General features: G+C 40.7%; 1 protein-coding gene across 4 annotated transcripts in view; it reads right to left on the reverse strand.

Moving 5' to 3' along the window:
- Window positions 1-17,369, reverse strand: part of ALKBH8 (alkB homolog 8, tRNA methyltransferase) — a 44,769-nt gene extending 27,400 nt beyond the window's left edge. Inside the window, exons 1-8 of one of the 4 annotated variants that reach the window (XM_048294833.1) lie at window positions 17,333-17,369; window positions 16,456-16,641; window positions 12,312-12,452; window positions 10,553-10,793; window positions 9,369-9,500; window positions 8,420-8,515; window positions 6,956-7,060; window positions 3,861-3,931 (exon numbers count right to left, since the gene is read on the reverse strand). In XM_048294833.1, the coding sequence (XP_048150790.1) occupies window positions 3,861-3,931; window positions 6,956-7,060; window positions 8,420-8,515; window positions 9,369-9,500; window positions 10,553-10,793; window positions 12,312-12,452; window positions 16,456-16,641 (972 nt within the window). In that variant the 5' untranslated portion in view covers window positions 17,333-17,369. Of the gene's footprint in view, window positions 1-3,860; window positions 3,932-6,955; window positions 7,061-8,419; window positions 8,516-9,368; window positions 9,501-10,552; window positions 10,794-12,311; window positions 12,453-12,853; window positions 12,978-16,455; window positions 16,642-17,028; window positions 17,051-17,332 lie in introns of those variants that run through there. The other 3 variants (XM_048294834.1, XM_048294835.1, XM_048294836.1) reach the window with 3 other exon arrangements.
- Between the last annotated feature and the right edge of the window lie 510 nt (window positions 17,370-17,879).

Here is a 17,879-nt window from a genome sequence, read left to right on the forward strand (position 1 = left end):
CACAACACCCCCTCTGAGCAAACTATGATTGTGCTTTGCTCTCTGGCACGGTGCAGTGGGTGTCCCACAGCAGTCTTGGACACAGCGGGGCAGAGCTGACAAGGAGGGACTGCAGGGTGTTGGCAGCTGTTGACTGGGAGTAAGATCTGCAGCCAGGAAGGGAAAATTCTTCTATTGTTGGATATGTTTGTAGCACTACTTAGCTCATACTAGAAATGCTACCTCTGTATTTCTAAAGTTTTAATGAATCAAGCATTACACAGCAGCATATAAAATGGCAAATTAGGAAAAGTGGAAAAACAGAAATCTCACTATTGATCAAGCTCCTGCCGCAAACTTGCAAAGAGAAATTCGACACAGGCTTTAAAATTAGGATTCTTTTGAGACAGCTGCAAACTTGGCCAGGCTTCTAAGATGAAATAGATGTAAAACTGCATATCTTTAGAGACACCAAATGGAGGCACTGAAAATAACACCTAACTGAAATAAAACCAACATTCTCAACAGAAAGGACTGTTTTGCAGTACTTTGTTCAAATTCATGGACATAGAATATGATTTGCCATTAAATTTAATAGAAGGTCACTCACCTAAATTTACCACATTACCTTGGCTTTCCTACTATGACAATTTCCAAATAAAGTGCATTCAATACAACAGCACCGACACTGATATTCATTAATATTTTCAGTCTATCAGCGTCTATAAAGAAAGGGTGAATGTGGTGATTTATAAAATGCAATTACAAGCCCACAGGACATTCTAGAAGTCTCATTTTATTCTGCAGTTTCCCAGGAGATGCCAAAGAAATGGGTTACAAACGGGAATGATTAGCCTGAGACCCTCACTTTTCCTGAAGTATTATGAGACAAGACAAATCACCTCTCACTGCTTTGCTCTCACACTATTCAATAGTTTTTATAAGCTAGGCAGAAGTGGAAAGCAATAATGAGATTTATTCTCCTCCAAAACAAGTTTAATCTGTCTTGTAAAATCCTCAAAACACAATGGATTGCACCAACCAGGGCAACTACTTGGCCACTCTGTGCCTCTTGATAAAGCTGTTTCATGTGACAGAAAGAGGATCTCACACCTACATTTCCACCTCATTTCACACAAGAACTTGGATTGCTGTCAATTTTCTGATGCAAGACAAGTGCAGTGTTGTGAAGAATCATGCCTTTATTTTGTTCTCAAGATTATTTGTTTATATTTAAAATGAGCATACATGCCAATAACTATTCATTTTTCAATACAAATCAGGTTTGCAGAAACAAATTAAACTTACAGTGATTCCTCTAACAAAATAGTAGAGAGTGCTTTCTTACTGGATAAACTCATTCCCCACTGAGGAAAAGACTGATCCTCAGTAATGTGAGTTAGGTTGCAAAGTACCACTGAAGATGACAGTGGCACAAAGCGCAGTTGGAGAATTGTCACTAGTGGGCTGCCCTTGGGATTGACGCCAGGGCTAGCACTGTTTAACAACTTCATTAATGACCTGCATGATGAGGCAAAGCACACATTCAGCACATTTTCAGGTGAAATAAAACTAGGAGGAGTGGCTGATACCAGATGGTTGTGCCGCCATTTAGAAGGATCTGGACAGGCTGGACAACTGCTGCCAACAGGAACCCCATTAAGTTCTACAAACAGAAGTGCAAAGTCCTGCACCCGGTCAGGAACAATCCCATGTATCTCTACACACTGGCAGCTGATGAGCTAGGAGGCAGCTTTGCCAAAAATGACCTTGAGGTCCTGATGACAAGAAGTTGAACATGAGCCACCAATGTACTCTTGCAGAAAAAAAAGCCAACAGTGTCCTGGGTTACATTAGCAAGAGCACTGTCAGCTGTTAAAGGGAGGTGATTCTTCCTCACTAATCAGCCCTGGTGAGGACATATCTCTTGTACTCTGTCCAGTACTGGGACTGGACTGGGCTTCCAACTACAAAAATGCCATGGACTTACTGGAGCAAGTCCAGGACAGGGCCAGGAAGATTATAAAGGAGTATCTTTACATAAGGGGATGCTGAGAGAGTTGGGACTGATCAGCCTGGAGAAGGGATGGCTCAGGGTCAGGTAAGATGGCTCTTATTAAAGTGTATCAATAACTGATGGGAAGGAATGAAGAAGAGGGAGCCAGATTCTTCCTAACAGTGTCCATCAACAGGACAAGAAACAATTGGCACAATTTAAACCCCATGCCATTCCATCAAAACACAAAGAAACAGTTTGGATTTTTACTATGACACAGGTCAAATACTGCAACAGGTTGCCTACAGAGGTTCTGGAGTTTCCATCTGCAGAAATATTCAAAACAAAACTGGAAACAGTCTTAGACAACCTACTTTTGCTGACCCTGCTTAAGCAGGAGCTTGGGCTACATGACCTTAAGAGATCCTCTCCAACTTAAACAGTTCTGTGGGCCTGTGAACATGACATAAGGAGTTTGAGAATCTGTGGTGATAACTAAGTCACCACGCTAGGAGCGTGTTTGTGTTTAGTCCTCTGTTCTGCCAGTATTCTTTTTCATAAGCCAATGCATTTGTTTTAGTTATTAAGTATCACAATCTGCCTAATTCAGATCCTGAAGGGACAAGCATATAAGCAATTGAAAGAAATGCTCTTTCCATTCCTCAGCATAGTGAGGCATTCTGCTTCCTTCTTTTCCTCTGAAGTGTCTGGTTTGCCAATTTCCAAAATAGAATACAGAATCAGCTGGGTTGCAAGGTTATTTCTTTATGGCACTTTTTATTTAAATGTGTGCATTTACTGTTGAGGAGAACAAAAAAGGACAAGACATATGGCTTTATGCATGTTTTCTACCACCTTGCAGCCTAATGTATTCAGGTAGGAAAACAAGTCATCCTACAGAGAGAAAAATGAAGAGAAGAAGAGAAAGACACCAAAGGTTGATGCTGTATGTGTAAGTCCAATTATTTATTAAGAGAGTGTGTAAATTTTGCCCGTGGCAAGATTTAATGGGAATAGAGAAGGGGGCTTCACTCCTAAAATAGCTAACTCACGTATTACTGCAACTGACATTTTCATTTTAAAATCAGATGAAGAGCTAAGTGGACAAAACTACAAAGAAATCATAAAAAATTGTAGAAGTACTAGAAAGAAAAGCCCTAAACAATGCAGCATGTCATGGGCTACTGGCTTGTTTTACTGCATCTGTGCTTTGACTGCCTGCACCTGAAAAGTTTATTTATGGCCCATTAGGAAAAGGCACTAAAATTTGTGAGATACCCAACAGGCTGTAATCCAATGCCTATGCCTGAAATATCTAGAAATGGCCCAAGTCTAGCTGTCTCCCTGGTTGAAATGTACACATTCCAACCTTTTACAGCTTCAAAACGCTCCAGGCAGTCCACTTCCCAAAAAGGTTTGTATTTTTCACGTGATTAAAATCACTGGTTTTGGCTATCTCTGAGACCATCACACAGGTATGCTGTAATACAATAACCTAGAAATGCACTACTTATGGTGTTACATCAAAGAAGTAACACAGCATCCATGCCAGAGTCAGCCTTTTCATTGAAATGGAAAGGATAAGAAAGCCCAGGGCTGCAGGACTGAGGCAGAAGATGTAAAATTAAAGCATGAAATAAAGATGAAGGAAGGTCAATGGAAAACTGGATGCCAAGATTTAAGAATCATTGCTATCACTGGCAAATCTTCCAGTGACAATATTGTATTGAAGTTACTTGATTAGCATATCACATTACCTTTCACATTTAATATTAAGTTTGGATGAATGTGGACAGACACCATGGAAAATCAAATTAACAAATTAACAGTATAAAAATGGAACTTCTCAGTAAAGCATAAGACCACATGCAAATGTTAAGCGTACCTCAGCTCCCAAACTGAGAGACATTATTTCATCCTCAAAAGCAGAATGTGTATCAGTATGGGGAGGAATTCCTGTTTTAAAAAAATACAAACAACAAAAAAGTCAATATAATAATAATAATAACAACAATAGTAATAGAGTGCTATCTCCATTAGCAAGCCCTATTTTTATGGATGTCCATATGGAAAACTGGGATGTATGGTTGAACAAACCAACCTTATCATAAACAAGGGAATTGCCTTCCATAAGAATTCAGGGCAATTGTCTTATTTACACATCCAGGTTAGATGTACACAATTAACTTAGGTGTCTTATATAATCAGTAAAAATACCTACAAGATAGTCCAGGTTAGTCCAAGGCTTCCCTCACTCCTGGATGACTCCAAACGCTCTCCCTGCTGCAGAGAGCAGCTAAATCACTTCACTTTCCTTGTAGGCAGGTCAGCCCTCAGCACTAACAGTTATGGCACATATAACGATTTTGGGCTTTAGTTCATCCACAATCATGTACTTCTTCCTAACTCTCTTCACAGAGGAGTAATCTCAAATCCCTTTATTTCCTAAGCAAATGACTGCATTAAGGGATTCAGCTTCAGCATTAGGACCTAGTATCTCAGGGGCAGGCACTGTTAGGATCAAGTCCTGCCTCTGTTTTGCACTTCCTAGGCAAACACACATCATTGCTAGGCTAAGCCCTGGGTAATACATCTGTCGGTGCGTGTTTGAGTACACACACATAACTGAGAATTGCCAAAAGGACAGTCATTTTTAGTTTTGCCTTTTAGATTTTTCTTTCATATCTGCTAATCAGAAAGAAACTGCCAATCCCCGCAGCTTGTGTCACACATTTTAACACCAAGTGCTAAAACAGCAGTGTGCATGCCACAGCAAGATCTCACCACATGGTGGGGAATGGCAGTCAGCAGTGGAGCAAGGGAGAACAGCAGGCAGCTTGGGGGAACTGCAACTACACTGTCCTCTGATCCACTGCAGGCCTAGGCAGACAGAGTAACTCCTCAACCATCCAAACTGAAACAGTTTTATTTGTTTATTAAAAATTCTACCCAAGTTCATTTGGGACTCTGTAGAGAATTCCTGAGTTAAAAACAATTTTTTTTAACAGTGTCAGTCAGCTCTATAAAGTACCCTTTCTACCTGGCAGATTTTACATCCAGATGTAAATATTCTGAATTCCATTAGTTTCAGTGAAAACAATACAAGTGTTTTATGGGACCAACATTTAATCTGACAGAAAATCAGTGAGACTTGAAAACCAAGGACAGATAAGATACCTGTTTGTTACAGCTCATAACTTTGCCTCAGTACAAAGCACTGAGGTTCTGCCTTAAGAGGCACACTGAAGTCTGTGCAATTCACTGTGCAGCAGGGGAACATTGACAGCTCTCTACACTATCACTGATAATTCAACCGAGGCCACACTGATCTACCCACCTCATTTAAAGTATCTTATATGTGGCCCTTCCAGCTTAGACACTCATAGCCATAACTCACTAAAGTTTCAGGTATAATTTCCAGTGAAAACATGGCTCAGAACAAAGATGCAGACAGTATTAATCTGACTGCACTTCTGTACTCATTCATATCCTAATGATTTGCACTTAAGAAGGGGTATTTTGCTTTGGGCTTGGGTTTTTGTTTGTTTGATTTTTCAAGAAAACTTGCTTCCATTCTTGATAGAAATCTACAATTCTAACTAATCTCCTCAGATATCCCAGCCAGAAGTACACAGCTGCATCAATTTAATTGTGTATTGTCAGATACACACACAAATAGGATCAGCTTTTTAGACCCTTGTTCAGTAGACATTGTAATAGATGTGAGACATTAATTCTGAGAGTAAAGCCAATGTTCTTTCTTCCTAAGGACAAATGAGATACTCACTCTGGAAAGCAAGCCAGATACTTAACCTTGATGACTAAGCTTAGCAAAAAGTACAGCATGTGATTTATTCCCTAGAAGTGTGATTAGAAGTTTATTTTTCTTCAGAAGCCTCCAGTTTGGGAAAAATTTTAAAAATACAGTAATTCCTTATTACTAAGATAAGGGAACACTGCTTGCATCATACTTAAGACTCCATATATCACATACACTAACATTATATCATATGCGCTAACAGCAAGAGCCATTTCATGGAGACTATATGCACATTACAGGACGCAATACAAGTTTGGCGTAAAAAAATGCACTTAAATAAAAAAAACAAATATGACTACCTATTCCTATATCTCTTTAGTTAGTTTTTAAACTATGTTTTTAGTTAGTTTTTAAACTATGGCCTTGGACTCAAACACCATCATCTTCCGTAACAGTAGTATCAAAGACTGCACTTCTGAACTAAGTTCCCATGTGCGGAAACCAGTATTAAGACTTTAGTTTTGATTCAAAGCATCTCTGGTTAGAGAGAAAATACCCTAAGCAAGTGCTTAAATCCTGTCCCTACACCATGTCACAGTTAGATGCTACACTCTTCTGCTTTTTAGGGAAGCTGTACTGGTTTGGCTGGAATGTAGCTCATTTGCTCCACAGTTACCTGTATGGTGCTATGCTTTGGATTTGTGATGAAAACAGTGTACATAATACCCATTGGATGTTTTACCTCTTTCTGAGCAGTGCTTACACAGTATCAAGGTCTTCTATGGTTCTCATGCTTCCCTCCCAGCAAGTCAGCTGGGGGTACAGAAGAAGCTGGGAGGGGAAACAGCTGGGACAACTGACCCCAACTGACCAAAGGAACATTCCATATGATCATATGACACTGTGATCAGTAATAACACTAAGGGTGAAGTTTACCAGGGATGTCATTACTCAGGGACTGGCTGAGCACTGATTGGCCAGTAGCCAAGGAGTATTTTTTGCATCACTTGTTTTCCTTTGTTTTATTTTCTTTTTTTTTAACTTACTAAACTGTCTTGATCTCAACCCATTATCTCAATCCTCACTTTTGTCTTCCAATTCTCTCCTCTACTTCAGTGAGGGGAGTGAGCAAGCAGCTGCATGGTGGTTAGCTACCTACCAGGGTTAAACCACAATGTAAGATAAAGAGCTCACAATTTTTGAGGGACAAATAAACTTACCTTGTCCAGGTTCATACTGATTTACAGTCAGCTGATCAGGCTTATGTTTGATATATCCCTGCTTTAAGCACTTCTCCAAGAATGGGTTGCAAGTTTCAGGAAGACCTAGTTACAGAAACAGAACTGTAAACAAGACAGGACATCTTTTTACAATAAATATAACTGGAAAAATACATAGAAATAGCTTCATATACATGCAAGTCCATCTTTAATAATGATTACTCTGCATCTGCTGCTAACACACACATCAGAACTGGGGGCCTAGTCTTCAAGTCCAATATATTTTTAAGATCTCAAAATTAGAAATGCCAACTCCTCCAAGGCCTCTGCATTCAGAAGCAGATTAGTCCCTAACAAATGCAAACTGTAGTATCTCTACACATAAATAAAACCACATCAAACCAGAGGCAAAGTTTCCACCAATTACAATAAAAGAGTTGCAGTTAAGAAGCAAAATTATTATGCAGAGAGTCAGTCGTGCAGAGAGCCCTCCAAAAAATTTATTCTCTGGAAATCTGTAACTGAATTAGATAATATATCACCAAAAAAATCTGCTGAAGTTAAGATGGTCTTGAAACAGGAATGGAGAAGGCATAGTCCTCCACCGAAGCTTTGGTTTGCTATTTTACCTGAGGACTTGATTGAAAAATTCTGCTGAAGGTAACACCAACAAATATGTTACCACTATCCCATCCATGAATCTACTGATTTTTATTTTCGTTTTCCCTCAAGAAGTGTTTATGCTTCTCTCTCACACAAAATAGTCTGTGAGACTAGAAAACAATTCACATATCAATCCTCTTACAATGATATAGCTTCACAGTTAAAATCTTAATATAACCAGAATCCTTCTGTTGCATGCTGCATCCACCCCAGTACACATGCATCACCTTAAACACCTTCAAGTTTTACAGGAATTTAACTCTCCTATTTTACTATTTTTAAATCTAACTCTCTAAGATGACTCACTGGCTTTGCTCTGACTCACAGCTTTCAACTCCAAATAGGAGTTATTGAAACCTTTACAAAATTGCTTTCAGAGCAAAGGAAATTTTATTTCAGTGTGCATCCAACAAGCTTCAAGCTGGCAGAGATAAATATACACAGCAACATACGTCACACCCCCCAAACAAATTAATATGCAATTTGTAACACGCAATTGTTTGATGGAACAAAAAGCTAAAAAGGAATGACAATTACAATCCCAAAAGCCCTATTTGACCAGACCTCAACAAAGGGCAGCAACCTCTGGCTCCAAGTGACTGGACAACAATCTTAAAGCACTCACAATAATTTGGAATGAATCTCAAAACTCAAAGGCACTGTTTGGTGTGTCCTTAAGATACAGCAAGGGCTCTCCTTTAACCAGAATCTCACAGCCATAACTCAGCTAAGCCTAAAGGCTTTACATAATGGTTCAAACATCAGGGCAAAATAAGTGCAGTTTAATACGGAAGTTCTCACCTCCAGGTAATGGTTTGTCTTTATCAACATTATTGTTATCATAGCGAAACTCATATCCAAAATGCTTTACTCTTCTATGCTTTAAGGTCTTCTGGGCTGTAAAAACACATAATTTTAAAGTTAGACTACATAAAACATTGCAAGCAATTTGCTATGTTTCCCTATTCCATCTGACCTGTTAAGCCTAAACATTCTTTAATTAGCAGTTAAAACAGTGTATGTGACCCTCGTTCTTTGTGGTACACACTTCTGCCTTATTATCTTTTGTATTTCATCAAGCATAACATTCACTGCTGTTTTGAGTCAAAGGGATGGTGTTTTTGTACATGCAAGAAGCAGGGAATACCCATTTTCTTGAGCCATGCTTAATGCACCTTTTTCTTGCCCTGATCTCTGAACTTACACCAGATGAATACCCTAGAGATACTTCAAGACCCTTTGCTTTTATCAATCACCAAGTTACACACTAGATAAGGTCAACATAACTTTTGCATTGCTCCACAGAACAAATTTACACAGCAACTCTGAAACGATTTCCAAGAATTCATTTATTGAAGGATTTAACTCCACAAACTCAAGTGAAAGCACGACAGCATCCGGAACGTATGCCTCACTAAGTTACTTTTTACTTAAAAGAAGACACAGCTCTTGAGATGGACATCAAATTACAAAGTCTTCTGCTTGGCACAAGACACATAAAAAAGACTTTAATTGTCTCTGGATGCAGGTATGTTATTCAAGTAAATCCATTCTAGAATATCAATTCAGACCACTTTCCCTAAGGAGTTGATCAACTGCAGTATAAGACCCAATTCCTAAAACGCTAAGAACAAACACAGGATAATTTCTGACAATTCATTTACCAAGATGTAGACTTCCCATAACCTGAAACTGTAGGAAAAAACATCATAAAAGTACAGAATATCTGGATTCCTATAGTTGTGCCCACCATTTTGAGTATCTTCATCTCCTTTCCAGTCAATACTTTCCAACATCTTCCTTTCTTCCTCTGGAGAAATAATCTTTTCAATTACCATTAAGCCTGGAGGCAAGCTTGTAGGAACAGCATTTTGCAAGGAAACTGAGGTATATGAAAAAAAAGAGAATTCTGTCACTGTTTAGAGAAAATAAAACCATGTGTTCCCTATGGGGATATATTTACTTGGTATGAGAATATATTACAGCTGTAGAAATCTTTAACAATACCATGAAGCCCTCATTGTGGTCTTATCTGGAGAATGAGTGATCTCTTTTTGTCATGCCAAAACAGGGTAAGGCCCAAGTTTTGCATCATTCAAGCACTTTCTAAAAATTTTACTGCATAAGATGAACAACACTTTACACTATTTAAACACAAAACCACTTGTGCTTTTCCTGTCAAAATAATGGTAAACAGAATTTCCCAATCACTTCAAGGTTCTACCCAAATTTCATTTTAATTTTGTAGAATTTTAGCGATTTACCATATCAGCAGATTGCTTCCACAGAGAGTACTCTGTAATCAAATATGTACAAATATGGAGTACAAAACAACACCCAGGTGAAACATCACTGACATTGGGACATTCAGTTTGCTATCCTAAGAGGTCAAAAAAATCTGTTTGCTGGCAGAATGTACAGACCAACACTAGGAACCCTTTTTGCTAGACACTATGAAAGCTCACAGAAAGAGCAACAGATCTTGTATTAAATAGCTTATAATCAGTCAAAAAAAAAAATCTTGGGGATAAGGGGAAAAAAAAGACAGAAATTCCATTCTGCATATTTTTCTTCTTGAAGCTGAGCTAGAGATTGCAAGACTAAGGTGACACAAGAAATCCAATGAACTGTCTGGAGATTCTCCAGGTTCTTTAACCACAAAACCTTCACGTGCAGTATTGAATGGTCAGGAAATTACTCAAATCTTTTTTTCCCTTTTGCTTCCAAGTAATAGAGTTGAAATTAGAGTATCCTACAATAAAATACAAGAAGCAAAGATTATTTTCTGTCTTGCATCTCAGATTCTAGCTTTCATTCTCTGTGTTTACTTATAAAAACTAGTGTGCTTTCACCTATATTTACAACCCAGGAAGTAAAAGCAAAGGAGAGCAGTGTGCAGGAAGCTGGATATATAGGAGAGCAGAAAAACTGTACCTTTTTCCACAAAATTAATATATAGAACAATGTTTTGGTCACAGTCTTCCAGTGTTACTTCCTTTCCATTAAGGGCATTAAAGGCTTTCTTGGCTTCTTCTGTTGTACTATATTTCACAAATGAATATGGTTTATTTGGTGGCATTAAGAGTGTTTCCATTGCTCCATATTCTTCTAGTATCCTGAGCAATTGCTGTCTACTCATTCCATTACCAAGACCAGCATTGGCAATAACCAGGCTCTAATTGAAAAAGAATTTAAAAAAAAAAAAAAAAAGAGAATTAGTAATTATTGTTGGTTCATTTAAAACTAACATTTTACCAAGAGAACAGCACTATAAATAAAATTTAAACCCATGAGCACTCTTTTATGTATTCTGCACAAGATACTTACATTCCCATGAGTTTGCCCAGCACACAGTCTGGCTGAAAGCCTTGCAACCTCTACTAGAAACATCTCCTCAGTTAATGCAGGAGAGGCCTGCGTGTGAAGGACATGCAGAGGTTCAAACCACTCCTTTCACTTAATCTACAAAGACCCCACTACACAACTGCTGCAGAACATGCAGCAACTGATGATGCAATTTGGAGATAATCAGACTCTTGCACAAAGCCTGGAAGCATTTTCTGTATTCCTGACACAAGTTTACCACTAGCACTATGATTTTCTTTCATGTATCACTTATTCAAATGTTCTGTCACCAATAAGGACCTTGCTGGACCCCAGAATTACTCTTTGGATAGATTAGATGGATAATTTGGTACCTGGAACAGTTTCAAGGGGAACAAGTCCCAAATTACAGATCCACTTCCAAGCAACACTAGAAAAACTCAGTCTTTGTTCTAAAGAGTTTACAACATAGACAAGATTGCTGAGTCATTAGCATCTGTCCATGTGATGTGAAATCTGAGTGAAAATTAAACTAAATTTGATTACAAAAATGTGTAAAGATCTAACTGATTTTTCTACACTTGAATGGGAAGAATTTGCAGGATCGGGATGAACAACCATAGAGTAAATGACACTGCTCTACAGTGTTTCAAGCCATTTGTATTTCTTCATAAATGAGAGAGAGAAATTAGAAACTCTGACTTCTGTGTCTGCAAATTCCTGTCACTTTTTGCTACATCAGTATCTGTGAGGTCATTCTCTGATCTGCTATAACTCTGCTGTGGCAGAACACTACAAATCAAAAATCTGAATAGCTTTCTGTTAGGTCGCTTTTCTGCAAGGAAAGAGAGAAAGCTGTCCCCATTTCAACAGCTGCAATTCAGCCAACCAGTTCAACTCCCACAGAACCACAGCCCTAATTTATTTAGGGGAAGAAAACAAAATGGAAAAGAGTTCCAATATCGACATGTTTTTAACAGGGAGTTTAGATGAGACAAATTACACTGGAGAGAGAAGTACAGAGGACAGAAAGGTACAAAAGTTAAAAGCTTGAGAAAATAAAAAAGAAACCACAGAGACAGAGAAGAAAAGTTTATCTACTTCAATAGCATTTCCAATGCTTCCTCCTCCTCAACCCAAGCAACTACTGTTTCAGGTTAAAAAAACCTTATCCAAAGGCCATCAAAGTCTCTCCATAGACACTGAACTGCTGATGTAGAGTTCTGCTTTGAAATCAAAGAAGCACAGAAAACCATCAGTCTCGGGAAGTGCATTTGGAAGAACTGCATTTTACACAAGACACATGTGAGAACAGAACACAGATAAGCAGCATTCTAACACTACCATCAAAATCACAACTACCAGTCACCTGTGTGGCATGGGAGACACACTCTATGCCCTCATGTCTCATCAGTGTATGTTGAGCTCTGACCTGCTTCCTCAGTACCTTCTTCTTCATTTTATGGACTTTCAAATGATCTTCAGTGGTTTTAGCTTCCATGCTGGTGTTCTGGAAAGCAGAAATAACAACACACAGTGAGTGTGCAGCTTGAAAAGGATCTCTCCCAAAAATAAAGCTTTAAAAGATTGCTATGATGCTTGATTTCATTTTCCCATTTTTCTCTTCCTCTTCACTCCTTTATTCACATTCACAGTATTACTACATCCATTTGTGGGTTTTAACCTGTCTGCCCCTCCTGTTTTCACACAGTAGTTTCAGCTAATTTCCTTTTCTCTACTGTCTCTCCAGAGCAGAACATGAGAAAAAAATTATGTGTGGAACTGCCATGAGACTTGTATTGTCTCAGCTTCTCAGTTATTCTCATGCCTCACCCAATGCTTGAGTTGGAGATGAAATGTTTGGCTCCTTTTTCCTAATTGCAACGAAGTATGGCATTTGGCCAAACTTGCCTTTCTTGAGAGTAGAAAAATGTGTCCAATACTTAGATGTCGGATGCTCCACACTTCATTCACCACATCTCCCAAGGCCAAACTTAATGCAAATCACATTCCTGTCGTGAGAAGGAACAGAAACCTGTGTACATATAAATATATATCTATATTAACTACTGAATTTCATGGCAACACAGCATTTACCAACCAGTGAGTACTTAAGGGTCACTGGCATTCTCCAGGTTTTGCTGCATCTTTTGCTGCTTTTGGTCTAACACTATATTGAGATCATACAGCACCTTCCCACATCTCTCTGAGCTTACATTCTTTTCCTTTCTTTATTCTACTTCATTCAAATCCAAGGGAAGAGTCCAGACCTCATGTAAGATTATGACAAAGCTCCCAGACACTGATGCAGCTTGACTTTGACTTCATCTTTCCCTACAACATAACCCCTTACCTGTATCTTAGAGGTATCTTCTCTTCTTTCCTATAAATCCTCCTAAAAGTATAGCTGGACAGTCCAACTGCAGTTGTCTGTCCTATTCCATTATTTTATCATCATCAACGTGACACAATCCTTCCATCTTCTCTTCATGTCAAAAAATGGTTTTGTTTCAGTTATTTTTAAGGAAAAAACTGAAACAAAAGTAGGTCAATCACCCCATATGTAATTATTTAACTGTGTCAACTGCCCCAGAAGTCACTCATCCACTTGCATGCCTTCAGGCTTGCATGACTGCAGAGCTGCTTCCCAATACCTTAACTGCAGACACAATCACGATAATATGACAACGTACCACAAAAAATGGTAAAGGTAAAAAATCCCTCATATTAGTATTCATTGCAACTTTGTATTGAATGACTTAGCAAAAATTTTGTTTTAAACAAGCACTAATATGCTACTAAAATTGTTATAAAATATTGAAGTGTTACACAGGAGCTGTAAGTATGTATTCCCTGTGATTGCTGCAGCATTACTATCATCAACCTGCACAACTTTTAACTGCGCTGCAAGAGAAAAATCTTTAAAGAGAATCAGAATGACAAAAGCGCTCTGTGGAAATAAAAGATTCTAATTCTCCAAAAAGGAGCAGAGTAAATGCTGCCAAAGAAGACTCAGTCTTTTGCCCTTCCTTTCCACTTACTGGTTCATCCTCCTACCATTCCTCTTCCATTCTCAAACATGATTTTACAGTGGTCTTAAATGAATTGAACACTTGTCAACAACAATTTCAAGCAAACATAGCAAGATACTGGCATGGTAGGCACCAATAATTCTCTCCTGATACAGTTTCAGATGCCTGCTATCAAGTTTGAGGTGTCACATGCATGGCTGTAACAGTTTGAACCCTGACTTCCTGGCATTATGTAAGTTTTTACACATATCTGACCACATAAAGGTCATATTTATATCCGAGCCTGACCAAAAAAACCCAAAAAACAAAAGACACGGAATAAATTACTCAGCACTGAAATCCATCCTATCACCATTAGATTCTTGACATTTCCCAGGATCTCCTAGAGAGAATTCAAGCACAGCCATGCTCACATGCAATGGAGGCAAAATGCATGAGAATAAAATCTCACAAATAGCAAAACTGAAACAGGGCAGAGTTTCAGAAAAAGGAGAGGACTACTAAAATAATTATTTCACATGACTTCAGAAATGAAGGGTAGAGGCTGAGAAGATCAATGGGTTATAGAATCAATCTTGATCTCTGCAAAATTATTTTTATTACAGATTTGTTAGGAACTGTCTGGCATTTCCCTTCAAAGCGACGGTGCTCATAAAGTTTAAGCTCATAAAGCTCAAAATGTTTTTGCCTATTTTATACTCTGATTTTTTCCCTTCCCTTCCTGAATCTCTTCGTACTTTCTTAAATAATCATTTTACTTTCCTGATGGCAGACCTGCAAACAGGCCACAGCTCATTCTTTGAAAATAACATGCTTCCTTCTAAAGAAAAATAGCTCAAAATAGTTCAAAATATTCTTCACTTAATCAACAGTGTTTTACACACAGAGAGCAATGGTAATCTTAACCTTCATTAGTTAAATAATGAACAAGAAATTTCAAACTTGATTAAACCAAAAAAAGCACAGTGAGAGACACACACACACAAAAACAAAACCAAAAAACCAACACCCAAAAGCATAAGATAATTAGAAGGCTAGGTACCTGGGAGGGGAAAAATAAAAGTCTCATGAGAAGAAGAACAAAAAGTTTTCATCAAGTAAATTCTTCTAAGTGCATCTAACAGGTTACTCTTACCAAGATTCAGCTGATTTGCAGGCTCCTTCAGCAAGCCTACTGTGACCAAGCTGTGCAATTAAAAGATTTCATAGAATCAAAAAATCATTTAGGTTAAAAAAGACCTGTAAGATTGAGTTTAGCTGTTAATCCAGGACTGCCAAGCCCACCACTAAACTCTATGTCCCTAAGCATCACCATCTACACAATTTCGTACAAAAGGCTTGGCCTGCTCAACTTTATTTGCCACACACAGGTGAACAGAGGTCCACATCTTTACAGCCTACACATGTGCAGGCTCCTCTGGGGAGGGTGTCAGGCCGTCCCAAACTACTTCACAGAAAAGTGACGCATCTTTGATTTGATGAGTTTACAGAAAGCAAGCAAAAATATAGCGCAGGTTAATACTTTGGAAACAGGGAAAGTGGGCTTCTGATGGAAAAGCGTGGAGGCAATGCACATCATCCATACCACTGAGACCACTGTCATGCAGCCAGCAGAACAGAGGACTTCAAACTGAAAAGGTCAGGCCTCTCCCATAACATCTACACCTCTACATACTGGAAGACTTCATCTGCTCTCCAGGGAAAGCAGTTCTGAGTTTAGTCAGGCCTTTAGTCAGGTCCTCACAAACTCCCACATTCTCCAGGCAAAAGCAAGTAAGGCATGCCACAATATTCGTCAAACTAGCACAGAAACTGAAGCTGAAAGGCTACTTTCTATCCTTTCATAACCACTGAACTAAACTGAACAAGGGACAGATGAGGTGTGATTCAGCTGTCTAAATTTAGAGCATGTAACACTGGCAGAGATTACCTACCCCACAACACTCAGCCTTTCACCTGCTGCTCAAGAAGCTGAAGACCTTCCTGATGTGCTGTGTCATGCTTGCCAGCACCACCCTGGTGCCTCCAGCTCCTGAAGGCATCTCAAACAGTACTGCCTGCATAGCTGAGACAGCAGAATATTCCCTTGGTGTCTGTCTGAACGGGGTCTAAACTCTCTCGTCTGTTGCATCACTGCAGGAGGCTCAATTCGGCAGACACAGAAACCAACAGTCTGCCCTGATTGCTGAATAAAGGAATCACACTCAACTGTATAGAAGTAGGAAAGTTCATTTGCTAGGATCTCACACCTCCTTTAGAAAGGCCAACACGACTACAGAAGAAAAAGGGATAATCCACTGCTGCATTCACTACTGTTACCACCTACTTTTACAACATGTATTTTTAAAAAGTAGCTCCTGAAAATACACACTGAAAACGGCTTCCTCTTGCAACGCGAGTTCAGGTTATAGCAGGTCACAAAATGGCCTGAAGTTACTACAAAGCTTAATGTAAAGCTTTAAAGCAATGCAGGAAACTTACCTGCCGTAAAAGCCGCTTCTGAAAACGAAAGCACCTGGTGGCCAGGCAGAGCTGAGCGGCGGCTGTCGGCAGAGGGAGCGCCACGATCAGGGATAAGTTTGGCTCTTTGTTACTCAGTTTTGGCTTGGTTTTGTGCGGCAGACACGCCACCACAAACGTATAAGGACGCTGTATACACATAGACATCTGTGAAAAAAAAATACATTCAGGAGGCCCGAAGGTGAGATTTAAGAGCTCCAGCACTGGCCGAAGGCGCCGGCACATCCAGGCACCAGCACGTCCCCGCGGCTATCCTGTCCCACCTCTGCCAGGGACAGCCAGCACCGAACCTCCCACCGACACTCCCGCAAACCCGCGGGCTCTGGGCAGTCGCTACAAACAGCAACGATAATAGGAATGTGCCTTAGAATCACAGAATTTTAAGAGTTTGAATAGACCTTAAAGATCAACCACTCCCAAACCCCGTGCCATGGGCAGCGGCGCGTCCTACTAGACCAGGTTTCTCAAGGCCTTGAACGCTGCCAGGATCGCGGCATCCACAGCCTCCCTGTGTAACTTGTGCCAGGGCCTCACCACCCTTACGGCAGGGTCCGTTCCGCTTTGCCCTGAGTAAACACGGGGGAGGCTGTAAAAGCTGTGAGGCAGACGTAGGGACTGACTTGGCCTTCTCCCCCTTACACCACCTCGTCCTGACAGGGACAGAGCCGGAGCCGCGGCCAGGCCGCCGCAGGCTCTGCTCCCCGCACAGGGCGGCACGGCGGGCAGGGGAGCCGGCGGCAGAGGCCACCTCCGCTCCCGCCGCCCCCGCGGCTCCCCGTCCCGAGCAGGAGCCGGGCGAGGCCCAGGCACTGCAGCCCCGGCCCGGCGGGCGCGTTACCTGCAGGAGGCGGCCATGTCGGGGCGGGCACCCGGCACCAGCGCCGCCCCCGCCGCGCCGGCATGGCACCGCCCTGCCCCGCTGCCCGCGGAGCGCTGGCCTGCGGGGGAAATTGACGAGGAAATTGACGTGTGTCGCTTTGTCACAGATCAAGGAAGCCAAGCTTTGAGGTTCAGCAAGACCAAGCCCCGGGTTCTGCACTTGCGTCTCAGCAACCCCAGGCAGCGCCACAGGCTGGGGGAAGAGTGGCTGGGAAGGACCTGGGGGTGCTGGTCGACAGCAGCTGAGCATGATCCAGCTGTGCCCAGGTGGCCAAGAAGGCCAATGGCATCCTGGCCTGGATCAGCAGTGGTGTGGCCAGCAGGACCAGGGCAGTGACCGTCCCCCTGTACTCGGCACTGCTGAGGCCACACCTCCAATCCTGTGTTCAGTTCTGGGCCCCTCACTGCCAGAAAGACATTGAGGGGCTGGAGCGTGTCCAGAGAAGGGCACCGGAGCTGGGGAAGGGGCTGGAGCACAAGTCCTGTGAGGAGCAGCTGAGGGAGCT

Source organism: Corvus hawaiiensis, chromosome 2, assembly GCF_020740725.1.
Source record: "Corvus hawaiiensis isolate bCorHaw1 chromosome 2, bCorHaw1.pri.cur, whole genome shotgun sequence".
Lineage (NCBI taxonomy): Eukaryota > Metazoa > Chordata > Aves > Passeriformes > Corvidae > Corvus > Corvus hawaiiensis.